Raw genomic sequence first — 21785 nt, 5'->3', positions numbered from 1 at the left:
GATATTTGGGAGTTTTGTGTGCAAGCGGATCAGATCAGATCTTAATTAGCTTGCAGACTGATAGCTTTTTGCATGTGCTATAGCAAACATTCACCTTGCATTTGATAGGTATTAGTAAGTATTAGATAGGTATGAGATTTGGTCCGCACAGCACCGGTGAGGAGGCCCTCCAAGCGGCGCTCCAACCACTAATATATGTATAAGAGCATGTCTAACAGCCCCCCTAAAAAACTAGCCTGTATCGCGCGAGTAGAAGGCCCTATATTCGGTTTTTACATGCTGAAAATGCGTGGGAAATATCAGCTGTATTCCCAACCCGTATTCTATTTTACTGGTTGGAAATACGGGTACTGATATTTTTCACGCGATTTTGGCCCGTAAAAACAGGATTTTATCATATTTTGCATATCAGAACCAATACAACCATCATAGTGAATAAAAGTTTCAAAGTACACAATAATCATCATAATTATTACAATAATATTTTTGAGAACTGACAACAAATGCTCGAATCGAATAATCAAACAAATAACAAATGTTCCCGCAATCAAACAAATAACAAATGTTTCATCTCACACATACAAGAATAGGAAACGAATGTAATAAATCATTGGCCATGCAACTGCCAGTGGTGATCGATCAGATCTTGGGTGAGCTGGTGATGAGTCTCGGCATCTTCAATGCTGTGATGTGTTGCAAGAAAAGCTTTAAGCCGATCAGGGTTCCTCTCGGGTTGCACTCGGATGCCAACATTGTCATAAAAACATGGCAAGTTTAACCCTCTCTCATCTTCAAGGATCATGTTGTGAAGAATCACACAACATGTCATGATTTTAGCAAGTGTTTTCTTATCCCAAAACCGTGCAGGACCCCGAACAATGGCAAACCGTGCTTGCAAAACACCAAAAGCTCTCTCAATATCCTTGTGGGCTGCCTCTTGAGCTTTGGTGAACCAAGCTTCTTTTTTTGTCAAAGGCACGTCTTTTTTCTCTTCAATGGACTTCACAAGAGTTGCATAGTCGGGATAAATACCATTTGTGAGGTAGTACCCCATGGTGTACTCATTGTTCATAACTTTGTAGTTGCAAGTTGGAGCATCACCCCTAACTATTCTTGCAAATAAAGAGACGTTGATGTCATTGAGTGTTCCCGGTAATCCAAAAAAAGCATGCCAAATCCATAAGTCTTGCGACACCATAGCTTCAAGAACAATGGTAGGATCACGCCTTTTTCCACAATACATTTCGTGCCATGCTTTTGGACAATTTTTTCATGTCCAATGCATGCAATCGAGACTACCAAAACCCTCTTTTCATTCATCTTCATGAGTCTCTTTGTATCTTGCTCGTTCGGAACTAAGCTCGGAGATACGTCTCACCATACAACTTGATCACCATCTTGGCAAACATACACATGTAATCCGTGGTTGTTTGTTGACCAATGAGAAGGTACTCATCGGTATAATCCGCTGGGATGCCATATGCAAGCACCCGCATGGCAGCCGATATCTTTTGGAATGGACTAAATCCCATGACGAAGGAGAAAGGTTAAAACACCTCCATGGATTACTATTCATGTTTATGACCAATGTAGCTAAATGTAGGAAATTCTACAGGCCTGGCCAAAGGAGGCAAATGTAAATAGACAATAATAACTCTGCTACGGCATAAACATAACTGAAGATCATTATATAAGGATTCATTGCAGGAATCCTAGATCTCATTGCCCTCAGAGCACCCTGCTTCATGGCCAGACTAAGAACAAGCAACCACTTCGTGAGCTTCTCTATAACTGGTTAGAGATGGACGATGTCAGCTCGCCAATCATGTACTAGCATGCAATCACCGGGATGCGACCTTCAGCGATAGTGCTCGTCCTCACACCTCCTAGGAGCTACGGTACCTTTCACTGTTCGTACTTGTGATTTAGCATAATCTAGAGCCGTTGCTTCTGATTCCTTCCATTCCCAACACTTTTTTTTTTGTCGACGTTGTGCTCATCTCTCGCAAGAGCCAGGGTAATTTTGTCACAAGAGTACAGCTATAAAAGAAGAGGCAACAATGGAAAGATCCGAAGATGTATATATATAGGTGAAACTGACTGATACATGTCAGCGAAAAATAGGATCAGGGTCCATTGGTAAGTAGCTAGAAGTTAATTTTGCCTCTTCAAGAATGAAGGGCCCAATGTTACTATGGTTAGTTCCACCCACTCTGGCATAAAAAAAAAGGTTAGTTCCCCCGATACATGTGTTCCTCGGTAGGTGCAGGCAATTATATCACATATCAGGTTCATGCAATTTATCACTTGAACTTAAAAGCAAGAAGCAAAAAAAAAAGTTAAAACACTTCTGTTGATTTGTTTGCTTATTTTCTGCCAATTGCGCGCACGTGCAGGTAGTTTTGTTAGCCTGGTCAAAGGTGGGAAAATGAAAATAGCCAAACAATAGCTCCACAACTACACGATCAGACTAACAAGATCGTACAGTGTGTATATACAATAGAAATAACAGAAGATCATTATATAAATATTCGTTAGAAGAATATTGATGTTCCTTGCACAAATTCTGAGCTAAATATCAATACCCTCATGGCTGGACTATGAAAAAAAAATTCAGGCAGCTAGGGACAAGCAACACTTTAACCAAGCAGGCAACCATAGTCCCAAGATTATTCAGCATCGTCATCCCATTTAACCAAGCGGGCAACCATAATCTCGATCAAATGTCTAACTATATACATTTGTCCATAAAAGGTTGTCTAAGATTTGAGTAAATTTAGATGTATGTAGACACTACATAGTATATTTCGTTGCTTACTACAACACTAGCTACCTCGTTGCTGAGCATGATGGAACATAATTGCAACTTACTCAACCGACAGATTTCAGGGCAAATGTATGCATTCCTTTTATTTCCAACCAGTGTAACAATGACACAGTAATAGAGAACAAAACAAGGAGTGCTGTGTTAGGCACAGTGAGAACTCCATGTTTGTCATTCTCAGGGGTGCTGCCCTGAAATGGTGGATACCTCATCTCTGCTCCGATACTCAGTCGTCAGTCCCCTTACAAATCCCGGCCGCATCTATCACAGACTGGTGTCTTTGCCCCTGATTCTGATTTCTTGATCTGCTTCTGCATCTGTGGCAAGTCATGCTCGAGCACATCGAGTGCTTTTGACGCTTCTGCGAGCTCATCACAACTGAAAACCATAGGTTGTGGAGATTAGCAAGCAAACATTGTCACATAATACAATGTCAGACCATGCAGACTTTTGAATAATGAGATGCCGAAGCATGACAACACATGGGTAAAGGGGTCATACCTAATTGAAAGAGGAGGGGCCAATCGAATTATGGTGTCATGCGTAGGCTTTGCTAGAATGCCTCTCTCCTTGAGCTTAATGCAAATATCATATGCAGAAGCAGGGTATAGAGCTTTGTTGCTTAGGTCCACTGCATTGAGCAAACCTCTCCCACGTATTTCCTGATAATATGCGGAAATTTCTGCTGAACCTTTTGTAACTGATTTCTGAACTCCTGACCTAACTCCGCAGCTCTGCAGTTCAGTAAATGGTCAGAAGAAGAAAAGATCATAGAACTGTATCTCAGAAATAAAAATTAGCGTACCTTTGAACAAGGCCTTCATCTTTGATCACTTTCAGTGATGCAACTGCCACAGCACTTGCCAATGGGTTTCCACCAAATGTACTGCACAATTGATTAAATATAACTGTATAAAACTATATCAGGAACAAGACAATACACAACATAAGCATTGAAATCATAATGAGATAATTTTCTAACAGCTGCACATGTTGTATAAGGGCATCTCCAACGGTACGACGCAACCGGACGTTCAATTTGGGCGTCCGTTTGCGTCGCCTGACGGACGCGAAAATAACCACGAGGCGTAAATTGTCTGTTTGCGTTGGGGGCACCCCAGCAGTCCGACGCATTTTGGACACCCCACTGTTTTGTTTTCCTGCTTTTTCTTTTCCTTTTGTTGAAGAAATCTCCAATTTCTACATTGGTTGTAACGAATCTTTGAAAGAGCAAGTTTAAATGCGAAAACAAGTAGTACTGATTATAAACTAATTCTCGAATCGAACAAGTTCAAACATATTTAACATACAAACTAGAGAATAAATTTGAAAACAAAGAAATTATAAACTAATTCTTGGCCTTCTTGTTAGAAGGCCCTGCCTCGTCGTCCTCACAGACGCGCCTCTTGCTTGTCACCTCCTCGTCGGAATAGGAACTGCCGGATGACGCGTCCATGGAGCTTGAGTTCCAGTCGGACGTGTTGGACAACGTTGCATAGAAAACAAAAAATTTCCTACCGCGAACACGCAATCCAAGCCAAGATGCAATCTAGAAGACGGTAGCAACGAGGGGATATCGAGTCTTACCCTTGAAGAGATTCCAAAGCCTACAAGATGAGGCTCTTGTTGTTGCGGTAGACGTTCACTTGCCGCTTGCAAAAGCGCGTAGAAGATCTTGATCACGATCGCTTCCGGCGCCACGAACGGGCAGCACCTCCGTACTCGGTCACACGTTCGGTTGTTGATGAAGACGACATCCACCTCCCCGTTCCAGCGGGCAGCGGAAGTAGTAGCTCCTCTTGAATCCGGCAGCACGACGGCGTGGTGTCGGTGTCGATGGAGATCTCCGGCGGAGCTTCGCTAAGCATATGCGGGAGAAGTAGTGGAGGAGGGGTGCTAGGGTTTGGGGAGAGGGGGTGCCTTGGGCGCCGGCCACAAAGGGGGGCAGCCAAGGTTGGAGGCAAGAGTGGCCGGCCACCCTCCCCTTGTCCCTCATTATATAGGTGGAAGCCCCAAAAGTTGTAGTCCAAGTCTTCGAATAAGACCCCAACAACAAAACCTCCCAAAAGTGGGAAACCTACTCAAGGGGGGAGTCCTACTCAAGGTGGGACTCCCACCTTTCCTTGAGGTGGGGCTGGCCGGCCACCAAGGTGGAGTCCACCTTGGACTCCTCCCCTTTAGGGTTTGGCCGGCCATGCTAGTGGAGTCCCTCCGGGACTCCACCTTCCATAGTGTCATTTTTCCGGACTTTTCTAGAACCTTCTAGAACCTGCCATAAATGCACCGGATCATTTCCAAACTTGGAATATGACTTCCTATATATGAATCTTATTCTCCGGACCATTCCGGAACTCCTCGTGATGTCCGTGATCTCATCCGGGACTCCGAACAAATATTCGAACTCCATTCCATATTCAAGTTCTACCATTTCAACATCCAACTTTAAGTGTGTCACCCTACGGTTCGCGAACTATGCGGACATGGTTGAGTACTCACTCCAACCAATAACCAATAGCGGGATCTGGAGATCCATAATGGATCCCACATATTCAACGATGACTTTAGTGATCGAATGAACCATTCACATATGATACCAATTCCCTTTGTCACGCGATATTTTACTTGTCCGAGGTTTGATCATCGGTATCACTCTATACCTTGTTCAACCTCGTCTCCTGACAAGTACTCTTTACTCGTACCGTGGTATGTGGTCTCTTATGAACTTATTCATATGCTTGCAAGACATTAGACGACATTCCACCGAGAGGGCCCAGAGTATATCTATCCGTCATCGGGATGGACAAATCCCACTGTTGATCCATATGCCTCAACTCATACTTTCCGGATACTTAATCCCACCTTTATAACCACCCATTTACGCAGTGGCGTTTGATGTAATCAAAGTACCTTTCCGGTATAAGTGATTTATATGATCTCATGGTCATAAGGACTAGGTAACTATGTATCGAAAGCTTATAGCAAATAACTTAATGACAAGATCTTATGCTACGCTTAATTGGGTGTGTCCATTACATCATTCATACAATGATATAACCTTGTTATTAATAACATCCAATGTTCATGATTATGAAACTAATCATCCATTAATCAACAAGCTAGTTAAGAGGCATACTAGGGACTCTTTGTTTGTCTACATATCACACATGTACTAATATTTTTGTTAATACAATTATAGCATGATATATAAACATTTATCATAAACACAAAGATATAAATAATAACCACTTTATTATTGCCTCTAGGGCATATCTCCTTCAGTCTCCCACTTGCACTAGAGTCAATAATCTAGTTTACATTTGTAAAGATATAACACCTTGGCCTTCTGGTGCTTTATCATGTATTGCTCACGGGAGAGGTTTTAGTCAACGGATCTGACACGCTCAGAAACGTATGTATTTTGTAATTCATTTGCGTCTCAACGCATCACTCATTTCCAAATGAGTCGGTATTAAATATGTTTGGTCTTCTGGTGGAACCTTAATTCCGCGGTCTGAAATATGTCACTAATATTGTCACACACAATATAGCTTCAAAGTTCTGACTCTGTTGGAACTACACCAAGTTCTCAAAGAACCTCTTGACTTAACATCCTTTGTCATTGTCAAAACAATGACATACTCTGCCTTCTTTTGTAGAATCCGTCACAGTATTTAGAACTCTTCTAAATCTAGCATAGACAACTTCTAGCTCATTGTGCTATCTTTTAAACACCACTTAGTCTAATTTGAGATTGAAATTATATTTTATATGTGACAAAACCAATATCGGTGTAACACCTTACAACGATTTGTTTGTCATTTCCTCATACAAAACTATATATATATATATATCCTTAGTTCTTCTAAAGTACTCAAGGATATTCTTACTGTCGTCCAATGATCATCATATGAATCATTCTGGTATATGCTCATAACACTTTATAGCACATGACATCTGATTGTGTACATATTATTCGTGATCTATAATCACTCATATGTTTTTACTCATTGAGTGTCAGATACATTCAAGTCTTGTTAAAACTTAACATGACAAGAACATTTTCTTAATATTTATATATTGAACTACTTCAATATCCATTCTATGTACTTTGACTTAAACTTATTATGTGTTTCAATCTATCTTCATAGATCTTGACACTAAATATATTTCAGTCCATATCCTTTCATTGAAATTAATTTCTCAATGAAACCTTTTAATCAAGTATATAATTACATCATTTATAACCAACTATATGTCACCTACATAAAGTATTATAAATATGTCTCAGCGCTCCCACTTAATTTCTTGCAAATACAAGCCTCTTCATCGTCTCTTGATGAAATCAAAAACTCTTTGACTATTTCATCTGGTGAAGATTCCAACTCCGTAATACTCACTTCATCTAATTGAAGTTCGTATACCTATCTAGTATTCTACGGACTAGCAAAATAATTGGTTGTATCTTGTATACATACTTCTGTTAAGTAGTGTATTTTGCCATCCTACTAGCATATCTCATAAAAGAAATATGTAGTGATTACTGGAATAATCCACATAGACTATAAGCATTGCTACGGAAGATCTAATCTTATCGTAGTCAACTATTTGAACTTTGTCGTAAACAATTTTTCGACAAGTCAAGCTTTCTTCAAGGATATTTCATCCAAGTCCATCAATTTCATAGATCCATTTACTTTCAAAAAGTATTCATCTATCTTGGATTTCATGGCGTATAGCCATTTTAACGGAGTTAGGGCCCATCATAACTTCTTTGTTTGTAGTTGGTTTATCTTTGTTCAAAATCAATCCTTTGTCCACAAATCATTTATTTGATCACAAAGTAAACCATACCTACAAGGTTCAATATGTACTTCGATCTCCATGGCTAAAACACTTTGTAGTCATGGGAGCCATGATCATCATGGCCGCTTCCGAAACCAATTCCGATGCTGCGCTACTCTGATCATTATGCTCAGGTTCATAAACCTTATCAAATTATATTGTCCTCCCACTCAAATACTTCACTAGAAACAATTTCTTGGAAATAAAAAACATTGACAAACACTTTTGTCTTTGTCTTGTGGGAAGAATTCCCAATTAAATCTCTGGGATAACCAACAAAGACATTCATCCGATTTTGGTTGAAAACTTTTAGACCAAAATTTAAAGAAAGGACTATTAAGGTTTATACCCATGCCATAACTCGTATGGTGTCATTTCAACGGATCATGATGATGCTCTATTAAGTGTAAAAGCGGTAGTCACTAAAACATAATCCACAAAAATATAATGGCGTCATAATATTTTATCTCATCATTAATCCAACAATGTTTGGATACATATCTCGGATACTATATCATCATTATGATACTCCAAGAAATGTGAGTTGTAGAACAATTTCATAACTCTTTTAGATGTTCGCTAAAACTCGTAATTCAAATATTTCTACCATGATCCAATCATAGATATTTGACTTTTCTATTACGATGATTTCCACTTCATGCTGAAATTTATTTGAATCCATTCAAATGTTTCAAACTTCTTCCTTATTGAATATATCCACATATATATACTCAATTCATTGTTGAAAGTTTTCATGAAGTAGAAGAATCTCCCGCACACAACTATGCCCAGTGAACTACATACATCATCATGTATTTTTCCACTAAGTTAGTTGCCCGTTCAACTTTTGGCCTATGAACGGTATTTTAATCATTCTCTTTAGAAAAGATTTGCAAGCGCCAAATGATTCAAAAATCAAATGACTCCAAAATCCATTTGCATGGAGTTTCTTCATGCGTTCCTTTCTAACATGACCTAAATGGCGGTTCCACAAATAAGCGGAATTCAAATCATTTGCCTTATGGCATTTTAGCGTCAGTTTTATGTATGTGTGTTTCACCATTAAGATTTATAATAACTTATCCATCGTACATGGAGTAATGTCATAATTTGAACAACTCATTGTTTTCATTTGACCAGAGCAAAATAACAATTATTAAGTTCTTTATTATAAATTCTAAGGGCTAGATAGAATGCCAACGACGAACACAATAACACTTTATTTTGTTCCAGACGTGTATTCCTATCATATTCCTTGTCAGTCACTTAGGCCATTGTATTCTTGTATTGCGTTGTTTTGTATGACACTTCATACCAACCAATATGGTACTAATACCCAAGAATTTCATTGTGTGACTTAACTAGGAATACAACCATAACATGTATATCATTTATATACACCTGAGCTAGACTTTCTAGTCTTTTATTTTCTTTTTGCCAAAATATCTTTTGCAGTTTCTCTTTTAGCTTTCCTCATTATTCAGAAAAACACTTCAACATCAATAACTTCTAGGTTTGTTGGTCAAATACCAATAACCTTGAGGTTCTTATTTTCAAGTTGATCATCATATGACAAGTGTTCCGGATTTCACTATTAGTAACCTTGTAATATGATGAACAATTTCACTCATAATTTTATCCATCAATTCATGACAACTTTCTGAGACCATGTCTGTACATGCTAGGCTCATAAAGTTTAACCTTAGTATTCGCATGTGCAAATCTGGTTTGCACCTGTTGTATGCACACGTAGAATCTATCACACCCGATCATCACGTGATGCTTCGATACGACGAGTCTTAGCAACGGTGCATACTAAGGATGATAACTTCATGGATATGCGAATATCGTTAGTGCTCCAATAGTTGGAGGATTGTGACGCCTGGCGTCTACAACCTTCATACATTCCCATAAAACTTATGAGTTTATGTAGTCTCACCATATAATATTCTATCATCTTGCAATAAGGTCTTAGATATCTCATATATCTCATACCTTGATTATTTCTGAAAACTAAATTTTCAGCTCCTTACTTTTCAAACAAATTTGAACTTCAAGTTTGACGGAGACAAGATAACTTTAGGTACTAATTGAAACCATAGCTTTTTGAATCAAAAATGTGAGGTTTACTAAAAGTTTGCAATAGGACTTAATCATTTCTTGATTCATTAACAATACGGTACCTATCCGTAAAGTTTCTTATCAGATTTTAACAGTATTTCTATCTCAATAACAAGACTAGCGCATAGTAGAAAACGGATGCCAATACTACAAAAAATAATTCAAAATACTACTCAGACTATGTTTATGATAATTAGTTCATGTTCTAATCTTATTACTAATGAACTCCCACTTAATACAACATCCCTCATAGTTGTTAAGTGGTACACGATCCAAATCCACTACACCAAAACCGATCATCACGTGAGATGTTGTAGCTTCAATGGTGAACATCAACATGTTGATCATATCATCCATATGACTCGTGTTCAACCTTTCGGTTTCCGTTGTCCCGAGGCCATGTCTGTACATGCTAGGCTCGTCAAGCAAACCCAAGTATTCCGCGTGTGCAACATGGCTTACACCCGTTTTATGTGAACGTTGAATCTATCACATCCGATCATCACGAGATGCTTCGAAACGACGAACTGTACAACGGTGCATACGAGGGAAGAACACTTTATTATCTTGATATTAATGTGAGGGATCATCTTATAATGCTACCATCGCGATCTAAGCAAAATAAGATGCATAAAGGATTAACATCACATGCAATTCATATGTGATATGATATGGCCCTTTAGTCTTTGCGCCTTCGATCTTCATCTCCAAAGCACGGACATGATCTCCATCATCAACGGGCATGATCTCCATCATCGTCGGCGTAGCGTCAAGGTTCATGGTGCCGTCTTCATGGTTGTTCACCTCATGTAGCAACTATTACAACTACTTTGAAATACTACTCAACATGAAATTTAAAGACAACCATAAGGCTCCTGCCGGTTGCCACAATACAATAATGATCATCTCATACATATTCATCATCACATTATGGCCATATCACATCACCAAACCCTGCAAAAACAAGTTAGACGTCTCTAATTTGGTTTGCATATTTTACGTGGTTTAGGGTTTTCGAGAGAGATCTAATCTACCTATGAACATGAACCACAACGGTGATACTAATGTTGTCAATAGAAGAGTAAATTGAATCTTCACTATAGTAGGAGAGACAGACACCCGAAAAGCCTCTTATGCAATACAAGTTGCATGTCGAACGAGGAACAAGTCTCATGAACGCGGTCATGTAAAGTTAGTCCGGGCCGCTTCATCCCACTATGCCACAAAGATGCAAAGTACTCAAACTAAAGATAACAAGAGCATCAACGCCCACAAAACCATTGTGTTCTACTCGTGCAACCATCTATGCATAGACACGGCTCTGATACCACTGTTGGATAGCGTTGCATAGAAAACAAAAATTTTCCTACCGCGAACACGCAATCCAAGCCAAGATGCAATCTAGAAGACGGTAGCAACGAGGGGATATCGAGTCTTACCCTTGAAGAGATTCCAAAGCCTACAAGATGAGGCTCTTGTTGCTGCGGTAGACGTTCACTTGCCGCTTGCAAAAGCGCGTAGAAGATCTTGATCACGATCGCTTCCGGCGCCACGAACGGGCAGCACCTCCGTACTCGGTCACACGTTCGGTTGTTGATGAAGACGATGTCCACCTCCCCGTTCCAGCGGGCAGCGGAAGTAGTAGTTCCTCTTGAATCCGGTAGCACGACGGCGTGGTGTCGGTGTCGATGGAGATCTCCGGCGGAGCTTCGCTAAGCATATGCGGGAGAAGTAGTGGAGGAGGGGTGCTAGGGTTTGGGGAGAGGGGGTGCCTTGGGCGCCGGCCACAAAGGGGGGCAGCCAAGGTTGGAGGCAAGAGTGGCCGGCCACCCTCCCCTTGTCCCTCATTATATAGGTGGAAGCCCCAAGAGTTGTAGTCCAAGTCTTCGAATAAGACCCCAACAACAAAACCTCCCAAAAGTGGGAAACCTACTCAAGGGGGGAGTCCTACTCAAGGTGGGACTCCCACCTTTCCTTGAGGTGGGGCTGGCCGGCCACCAAGGTGGAGTCCACCTTGGACTCCTCCCCTTTAGGGTTTGGCCGGCCATGCTAGTGGAGTCCCTCCGGGACTCCACCTTCCATAGTGTCATTTTTCCGGACTTTTCTAGAACCTTCTAGAACCTGCCATAAATGCACCGGATCATTTCCAAACTTGGAATATGACTTCCTATATATGAATCTTATTCTCCGGACCATTCCGGAACTCCTCGTGATGTCCGTGATCTCATCCGGGACTCCGAACAAATATTCGAACTCCATTCCATATTCAAGTTCTACCATTTCAACATCCAACTTTAAGTGTGTCACCCTACGGTTCGCGAACTATGCGGACATGGTTGAGTACTCACTCCGACCAATAACCAATAGCGGGATCTGGAGATCCATAATGGATCCCACATATTCAACGATGACTTTAGTGATCGAATGAACCATTCACATATGATACCAATTCCCTTTGTCACGCGATATTTTACTTGTCCGAGGTTTGATCATCGGTATCACTCTATACCTTGTTCAACCTCGTCTCCTGACAAGTACTCTTTACTCGTACCGTGGTATGTGGTCTCTTATGAACTTATTCATATGCTTGCAAGACATTAGACGACATTCCACCGAGAGGGCCCAGAGTATATCTATCCGTCATCGGGATGGACAAATCCCACTGTTGATCCATATGCCTCAACTCATATTTTCCGGATACTTAATCCCACCTTTATAACCACCCATTTACGCAGTGGCGTTTGATGTAATCAAAGTACCTTTCCGGTATAAGTGATTTATATGATCTCATGGTCATAAGGACTAGGTAACTATGTATCGAAAGCTTATAGCAAATAACTTAATGACAAGATCTTATGCTACGCTTAATTGGGTGTGTCCATTACATCATTCATACAATGATATAACCTTGTTATTAATAACATCCAATGTTCATGATTATGAAACTAATCATCCATTAATCAACAAGCTAGTTAAGAGGCATACTAGGGACTCTTTGTTTGTCTACATATCACACATGTACTAATGTTTCGGTTAATACAATTATAGCATGATATATAAACATTTATCATAAACACAAAGATATAAATAATAACCACTTTATTATTGCCTCTAGGGCATATCTCCTTCAGGACGACTAGTCAGTGGGGTCTTCATCGTCGTCGTCGGTGAACGGACGACGATGCTCCGCCTGCGCCCGCGCCCTCGCCTCCTTCCTTGCCGCCTCCGCCTCGTCCGCCGCCTCCAGCCGTGCCCACTTGGCATCGGAGTCCTCCTCCTCCTCCTGGCCGTCGCTGCCAACGGCAACTCCGTCCTCCTCGACATCCCTCGGCGGGGAGCTAGTGTCGCTAGGTGTCGCAGCCCTATCCCACCAATGCCGCCATCCCGGCGGTTTGCCCTCGCCGTCCGTGTCCGACGGCAAGGACAAGTTGCTCATGGTGGCTGACTAGCCGGTGTTGGAGAAGAAGAAGAAGAAGAAGAATGGCAGCCGATTTGACGTGAATTACAGCAGGCGCATGGTTATATTCAGCGGGGATTAATGGTGGCGCGTATAATGAAGAGGCATGTGGTTGCTCTTCCGCGACGGTTCGGCGCTCCATTCCGACGGTTGGCGGGTTGATCGGTGCGGTTGCCACTCTGGCGGTTGACATTGGCGAGGTTGCTGTGCTTTAATTCGCACCGATCGAGCCAGGGTCGCTGCCAGGCGGGCACGTGGGGGAAGCGAGCTGACGCTCGGCGCAACCGCGCAGCGTCCACGGAGACGCAAACATGTCGCATATTTGCACCGCGTTTGCATCGTTGCGGATACCCCGTACATGATGCGTCACCCCGCTGGAGCAGGGTGCAGGCGCATTTTCGGTCCGCACGGACGTGAGCGGTCGCGCACCCGTTGGAGATGCCCTAATTTCCTAGTATGTCGGGGCAAACTAGATGACAGTATGTGGACATTTATGCTCAATTAAGACAAAATTGACTTGTCTTACATTTTACTTCTCTTTGCAATGAACCAAAACAACAAAAATAGATTAATAATGGTTCACACCTTCCATGCTCTCCTGGTTTGATACACAGCATGATATCCTTATCCGCGAGAACTGCACTTACTGGAACTACTCCAGCACCAATTGCCTTGCCTAGAATCTGGAGAATTGATATACATTGTCAAATAATAAAACTGCGCTAGGAATGTAGGTGTTCTTTCATCTCTGGACAGGGACCGTTCGTCGAACTGGAGCCTTTTCGTGGAGGCAAGAGCTATGCTTGATTTGCTACCATAAGTGCAAGTCTGCAAGGTGTCTAGGGTGAGCAATATAGTGGTACACGACTTAGCGCAATTAGGTAAGAGTGAGTGTGGTGTGTTGCATGAGAATGTCCATTCATGCGTGCTGGATTCACTCATGCGTGATTGTAAAACTTTGGTTGCCTAATGAATAAATCTCACCCAGTTCAAAAAAAAAAAAGCTAGCAAATGAAAATCTCACCCACCAGGTAGTTCTGTAGTTAGAAAAAGAGATAAACAAGGAATAAATGCAATTCACATCATATACGGTACCATGTTATCATATTTCCTTTAATATATGCAGAATAATTATATACATAATTATATTTTTCCGAGCTATTGAAGTTAATCGAGCGAGTTATTATTGGCTGAAGATCAGCTTCAATCATATTATATAAGATATGCATATTCGGTTCATTTCTTTTCGAGACGATCACAAGTTAAGCTAAAAGATGAGCTGATCTATAGCTTTTCTTGCATGTGCTCTGCTCGCAAGCCTGGTTGCCGCGTGGCATAAATAATGTATGCAAAATTCTCTACTAGCAAATATATGTATAAGTGAATTAAGAAAGACTTGCCTAGGTCTCATTATAATTGGATCTGCAAAGCAAAAATTCTCTTGAAATCAAGATCGAATGTGCCAATTGTTTCAAAATGAAGCGCCCACTAGAGATGACACGTGAAGAGTAAATTGTCGGTTCCCCTCTATGCTTTGGCGTTAACAGGTTTTTGTCCATTTATGGCATTTGAGGGCAGGAGTGGCACGGTGGTTTAGTGTTAATACTCCAACATGCTCTTTTCCATTTCCCATCTTTTGTTATAGGATTTGTTGAATAGGGTATTTCCGTTGCTTAATGGAAAACGGGTTAAACCCCAGCTGGAAAAAATGCAGTAGTAAATGTTAATGCCATGTTTCATCACCCACAAATATAAACACATGATGCCGACAATGCCACGTTGCGTCAGACAATATGAACTCGCGTCTTCGGCAAGTACATTCTGCAAAACACGAACAAATCATGATGCGGGTGGCCATGTTTTTAAACATTAGGCCGTAGCCCTGCCTTAAATTAATAAGGTCGTTGCCGGCAAGATGATACAAGATGCTGAAAACCAGCTTCCAGGAACCGAAAACTACAAGCAAAACAAGAAAAAAAAGTGAAACACAGCTTGAGCTCCGAGACCATTGTCCAGTCTTGTGATCCAACTAGAGAGGCGTCGAAGCTGGTGAAGAAGGCCGCCATAGAGGGACTCGCACCATCGTCGACCTCCAGAGGCCAAGCAAAGTCCATGCACCATCCGTTCCCACCTCCAAAGAAAGCTTCCTGCTTTCTTGCCCCGGATCAGAGGGCACCGTACCTGTCGGAGGTAGATCGCTCTCCCTGAGCACGCATGGATAATGGAAGTTACCGCCATGGAGAAAGACTCCGAGCACTCGCCTCGCCGCGCCGCCACCCACGGACATCACAGCCACCCGCAGCACAAACCACCAAACCGGACCAAGCTGCCAGGAGTAAGCGAAGACGATGCATACCAACCTCCGCCGAGCTCATCCACCCAAACCCACTATCTCAAAACGGCGCCTCCAACGAGGGAACGGCGCCACCCGGGCGCCGCCACCGTCCAAACCAAAGCTTTGGGTTTTCACCCGAGATAGATATGGCAGGGAGGGAGGGGATATCACCTCGATGTTGCCTTCAGGAAGGAGAACGGCGCCATCAGCGTCGTCGACGTCGCGGCCGCCACCGTCGGCCAAGGGTTTCCCCCGGTCTAGTGCCCACATCCGACCACACCCCGCAGCCACCGGAGTAAGTCCGGGGCCGGGGAGGTCCGACGAGCACTGCTGGGAGGAGGAGCCTCCGACTTCAGATCTGGTCACAGATGCCCATCGGGGCGACCTCCACACCATGCCCACACTCTCCTCCCCCTTCACCGCCCGCGCAACCGAAGAGAGCCGACCGCAGCATCGGCACCAGCCGCCCGCCGCCAGGCCGGCAGTGCCCCACCCTGTGCCCAAGGCCGCCGCCCTGGAGTCCTGGCCCCAGCCCGGTCGACGGAGGGCACCAAGCCCCCGGCCACCACTTCCCAGCGCCGGCGAGGCCACGCCGAAGAGGGGGACGGGGGGAATCGGGCCGACCTCGCCCAGCGGCGGAGGCCACCCCCGCGCGGCCGTCGTCCTCCCTACAGCAGCGCACGGGGGGCCGGAGGAGAGATCCCCGCCACCCCCATCACCGGCGTCGCGCGGCCTTGCCGGCGGCCGCCTCCGGGGGCGACGAGGGGAGGGGAGAGGGAGGGGGGAGGCGGCGGCCGCAGGATTAGGGTTTCCCCCCGGTTGCCTGGAGGGGCGACGCGAGGGAGAGGACGGGTGGCCATGTTTGATGTGTTTCCTCATTGCTCAGATTACCCGTGGCCGGCGGCCGCCTCCGGGGGCGACGAGGGGAGGGGAGAGGGAGGGGGGAGGCGGCGGCCGCGGGATTAGGGTTTCCCCCCGGTTGCCTGGAGGGGCGACGCGAGGGAGAGGACGGGTGGCCATGTTTGATGTGTTTCCTCATTGCTCAGATTACCCGTGACTACAAATTGCAAGATTAGCAGGTTCCCAACCAAGAGTTGTGAGGAAATGCAAGTTATGCAAGACCCCATAATAGACATGTTATGAACACCGTGCAAGGTGACTGTGTCCAAACAAGGCAGCAAGCGACAATGAGTAGGGCACTAGGTGGCGAGGAAGATGGCAACGAGAGAGAGGGGAGCCGTGCAGCCTATTAGAGTTAAGCACATTGTTGACTCACATATGTCCGGTAGTATTTTAGCCATTAGCATGAGAAGCAGACGAGTTTTCAAAATTTGGATAATTCTAGTGTACTCAATTTTTTGTAAACCTAACTCCGTGTCATATTCAAGCTAGCTCTAAAAAATAGGTAAAAATTGTTAAATGGAGTGGATTATTTGAAATCCAGAAGAACTTTTGGATCAATTTGATATCCTTCAAGTGGGAGCAAATTCAGTTGAACCATGATGTGGACCTGCACACAAATAAACCACATACTTTTTGGTGAGAATCAAAGAGCAGAACTCTTGCAATAGAAATCAGGACAAACTATTTATGGAAAAAAGAGTACACCCAATGACATGAAGTTCTTGCAGCTAGGCAAGATTTATTCTCCGGAACACTTCATATAGTAAGTTTTTTTTGTACATAATGACTGCAAACTTCCAAAAGCAAGCGTGGTAAGCAATCTCAGACAAATATATATATATATAGTCAACAAGAAACTGCACAACTCTTCAAGAAATTATAAATCGGTAACCATGCACAGAACACAGTACTGTCTCCAAACAAAAGCACAAACTGGGCTTATTCTCGGTAAAATCTGCATATTATGTTGAATGGGAGCACCAGCATGGACAGAAATTGCAACGAACATCCGGGATGGGATCATCGGAGATAAATCCTATTTGGAGGAAATTATGGAATCTAAATATTCCGGCAAAGATTAAAATCTTTAACTGGAAGGCATTACATGGCACTCTTCCCTGCAGATCAATATTGACTAACCGGCATATAAAAGTTTCAACTCAATGTCCAATTTGTTCGCAGGGAGCAGAGGATATTCGACACGCCTTATTTACCTGTAGGCGTGCGGCGGAAGTATGGCAAGCATTGGGCTAGACAATTTCATAGATGATGCCCTGGCTATTGATAGGTCAGGGTCTGCCTCACTTGAGTATTTGATCGGGTTGGCAAGGAAGAAGTCACCGGTAGTAGGGCAACCTGAGCTACAGACAATGTTCACAGTGGTTGTCTGGTACATCTGGTGGGAACGAAGACAAGCAGTTAAGGGAGAAAATATTCAAACTCCACAAAGAACAGCAATGTCTATCACGGTTTTGGCATCTAACTTCTCAGCTGCAGCTAAATCAAAAGGTGAAAGTGGTATTAGAAGACACGGCTGGGAAAGACCATCCAAAGGTTTAATCAAATTAAATGTGGATGCGTCATTTGATGAGAACACAAATTCCAAGGGCTGGTGCGATACTTCGAAATTTCAAGGGCTTCTTCTTAGCAGCAAGCAATCGTTTTATTGCTTATGCGGATGGTGTGGACTCGGCGTAGGCGATAGCTTTGAAGCAGGGCTTGGAATTGGCGCAATATTGGGGCTGCAATAAGATCATTGTCAACTTGATAATTGTGGAAGCCATGAAGAGTGAAGATCAGTTCCTAGGTCCAGCAGCTGCAACTTCAAACGATTGTGTGAATTTAGTGAAGGACTTTGTAATGGTAACCTTTCAACACTGTCCCCGGGAGGCAAACGGGGCTGCTGATGAACTAGCTAGGCATGCTGTTTGCTCCACTCCGGGGCTTTGGCAAGATGAACCACCTGATTTTCTTATGCCTCAGCTTGTAAAAGACCTCACTATCATGGAGTAATAAAGGTTACTATTCTGTCAAAAAAAAAAGCACAAACGACGACTCCGACGGAGAAAACATTACAGCCCTGCCAATCGACAACAAGACGACTGGCACTTGCACACATGCATATGCACAGCAACTGTACAAGTGTGGTTGGCGGCCGGCTAGCCAGAGAGCTAGCTGGCTTGGCTTATTTGCACGGATGTACATGTACTAGACGACGCAAAGCTACTGGAGGCCGAAGTGCTTCCTCATTCCTCCGACGAACTGGAACACAGCCTCGGGGTCGGGCAGCGACTTGGAGACGCACTCGTTTTCCTTGGCGCACCGCGCCGCCCAGGCAGTCAGCACCGGGCACTCCTCGGCGATGCTGAACCCGGCGAGACGCTCGTACGTGAGGAACCAGGGCGCGAAGGTCACCAGCGCCACGTCGGCGAAGCCGAGCGACTCCCCGGCGAAGTAGGCCTTCTCGCCGAGCTCCGCCTCGAGCGTCTTAAACACATCCACCATCTCCTTCTTTCCTTCCTCTACGGCCAGGGCACCCGTCGGCGACTGCCATATCTTCCCGGCGCAGGCCGGCACCTGCGAGAACATACACGCACAGGAGTTATGACTGAATAGCTTCGCGCACGGGATCGATCGAGTGTCCATATATATGCTGGAGTGCCCACCTTGGCATCGACGTAGGCGGCCCAGAAGCGAGCCTGGGCGCGGGCGTAGGCGTCGGCGGGGAGGAGCTGCTCGCCGGAGGTAGCGAAGGCCTCGTCGATGAACTCGAGGATGACGAGGGACTCGCAGACGGGCTTGCCGGCGACGAGGAGCACCGGGACCTTGGCGTGGACGGGGTTGGAGGCCAGCAGCAGGGCGCTCTTGTTGACCATGTTCTCGGACGTCACTTCGTGCTCCACGCCCTTCTTCGTGAGTGCGATGCGCACGCGGTTGCCGAACGGGCTCACGAAGCAGTTGAGCAGCACTACACCCTTGCTTCCCTCCATTATCGTCTCCCTTAGGCTCTGCGAAATTAGCTGCGTAATTAGCTACTAGGACGCGGCTGTGTGTTCTGCTTAATTTGATTGTATGATGGAATTTGGTCGCCGTGTATATATATAGGGATACGAACGAGAGCTTGCTCTCGTTTATTACCAGTGTTCCCCTCCTCGTAAGAGACGTCTCATATTCCTATGTGTCTATTTGTCCATCTCTTTTATTCGGTGCTAGTGGCTAGGACTAAACATCTGCCATTATCGATCACCCCATACGCCACTACGGGAAAAAGAGCCGCTGCCGTGCAACCATCGAATGCCGTGTGCTCGCGCACGGGAAAGAAATCGTTGCCGTGCAAAAAAAATTAAAACACACGGCAAAGGCGAGCGCACGGCAAAGAGGAGCTACAGCGCACGGCAAAGAGGAAGGGCACGACAAAGAGCGCGTAGAGCGCACGGCAAAAGAAAGGGTGGACGGCGAAGAAATCTTTGCCGTGCGGAAGCGCACGGCAAAGAGCTGCCCGCACGGCAAACTCCCAAGGGCGCACGGCAAAGAGCTCGTGCTCGGCAAAGACGCCGAACGTTATCCAAACGCGCATCCGCTGGCCGGCCTCGCATCCACACACACGCACGCGCATCCGCTAGCTAGCTGCGCTCCTCGCCCCCGCGCCGCCGCCGCCGACTCGCCCCCGCGCCGCCGCCGACTCGCCCTGCCCCCACGCCGCCGCCGCCGACTCGCCCTGCCCCCGCGCCGCTTCCGCCGCCGACTCGCCCTGCCCTCGTCGCGCCGCCGCCGCCGGCTCGCCCTGCAGCCCGTCGCGCCGCCGCCGCCGACTCGCCCTGCCCCCGTCGCGCCGCCGCCGCCGACTCGCCCTGCCCCCCGTCGCGCCGCGCCACCTCGCACAGGGCCGCCACCTCCTCGCGCGCCTCGCACAGGGCCGCCACCTCCTCGCACAGGACCCCGTCAAGTCGCTCACCTCGTAGGTAACCTCTCCTTGCTCTCATCTTTCTCCCTGTACCTGGTTGCGCCGATCGATCTGCAGTAGTAGCAGTATAGCAAGCCGTGATAATGGATCGTGTGTAGCTTGTAGCTTCTCTGGTCCTTGCATGTTACAACTACAATGATCCCTGCATATGCATAGTGTAGAAATTAGTGTAGGATTTGTAGTGTAGGGATTTAGTGTAGGATTTAGTGTAGTAATTTTGTGTAGGATTTGTAAAATTGTATTTAGTGTAGGATTTTTTAAAATAAGATTTAGTGTAGGATTTGTAAGAATAGGTTAAAAATAGTCCAATGTAGGAAAAAAGATAATGTGCTGCAAGCAAATTATAAGTAATAGTTGTCAAATAAATTGTGTTCGCTTGCAATAATTAGTAATTCATTTTGTCTCTATGCAGGCGATGCTTCGAGGTGGACACGGGGGGCGGCGTCGCGAGGGTCTGTGAGGGGGCGTCCCGGATCTTCTTCGAGGTGGTCACGGGGGGCGGCGTCACGGTGGTCTTTGAGGGGCCGTCCCGGATCTTGTTCGTCGATTCGCTCACGCGTCAAGGGTAAAAATCTCGCCCCTGTGTACCTAGGTTTTTTTTGGTCTAGATCACCAAGTCTGTCGCGTTACCTAGGCGTCTCTTCCCGACCGTAAGGGTTACGTGGATAAATATGCATTAGTGGTCTCGCATATTATGAAGCGTAACTCTTACGGCATTTATCGGGACAGTCGGCGGATGCGTAGTTGGGTACGTTCTCCCTGCTCTACCCCGATCCGAGTCAGGATTTCGGCAGCGCCTCCCCGTTGTTCTCCGGATGCACACCCCTCTCGGCTTTCTGGCGAGACGTGTATCGGGAGAGCAGCGGGGAGGTGCTGCCGAAATTCTGTCTCGGATCAGGGTAGAGCAGGGAGAACGTACTCAATCTACGGATCCGGCGGCTGCTAGGAGCCCACCTAGTAGAGATTCAGGTTGATGCATGCGTAAAAAGGAAAAATTAAAATGCGGATCATGTTTGATATAAATTCTAAGTTCGTCTGTTTTGGTGCTGGTTAGAGGATGGATAACCGTGACTGGATGTACGATGGCAGAATCGGTCCGTGGAAATATACTGAGGAATGGGGAGAAAAGACCAAGCAGTTCGTGGACAGCGCGTTTGACATCCCTAGCAGACCCAGGACAGTTTTTTGCCCTTGTAGTAAGTGCGCTAACCAAAAAACACAGGACAAGGAAACTATGAGTCTTCACCTGATCAAGTCTGGGTTCAAACCGTCCTACAAGATTTGGACTTTTCATGGAGAAAAGGCGAAGAAACGTGCTAGGAAGGAGGTGCGGCAGATT

The 21785-nt window shown here is 45.1% G+C and overlaps 1 protein-coding gene and 1 pseudogene across 1 annotated transcript; both read right to left on the bottom strand.

The window, feature by feature from the left end:
* Window positions 1-3063: 3063 nt before the first annotated feature.
* On the bottom strand, window positions 3064-15975 carry LOC127293705 (ornithine aminotransferase, mitochondrial-like; annotated as a pseudogene).
* Window positions 15976-18691: 2716 nt separating this feature from the next.
* LOC127348580 (probable glutathione S-transferase GSTU1) lies at window positions 18692-19587 on the bottom strand. The gene is made up of 2 exons (XM_051374562.2): window positions 19149-19587; window positions 18692-19059 (listed from the first exon to the last, which is right to left on the bottom strand). Exons 1-2 carry the CDS (start codon window positions 19470-19472, stop codon window positions 18706-18708), a joined length of 678 nt encoding a protein of 225 aa, XP_051230522.1. The 5' UTR covers window positions 19473-19587; the 3' UTR covers window positions 18692-18705.
* Window positions 19588-21785: the final 2198 nt, after the last annotated feature.

Source organism: Lolium perenne, chromosome 4 (assembly GCF_019359855.2).
Source record: "Lolium perenne isolate Kyuss_39 chromosome 4, Kyuss_2.0, whole genome shotgun sequence".
Lineage (NCBI taxonomy): Eukaryota > Viridiplantae > Streptophyta > Magnoliopsida > Poales > Poaceae > Lolium > Lolium perenne.
This window is presented reverse-complemented; position numbering and strand designations above follow the sequence as displayed.

Coding starts and splice junctions, on each gene's coding strand:
- LOC127348580 (XM_051374562.2), bottom strand. CDS start 19,472: ATGGAGGGAAGCAAGGGTGTAGTGCTGCTCAACTGCTTCGTGAGCCCG. Junction 19,060..19,148: donor CCGCCTACGTCGATGCCAAG/GTGGGCACTCCA, acceptor ATGTTCTCGCAG/GTGCCGGCCTGCGCCGGGAA.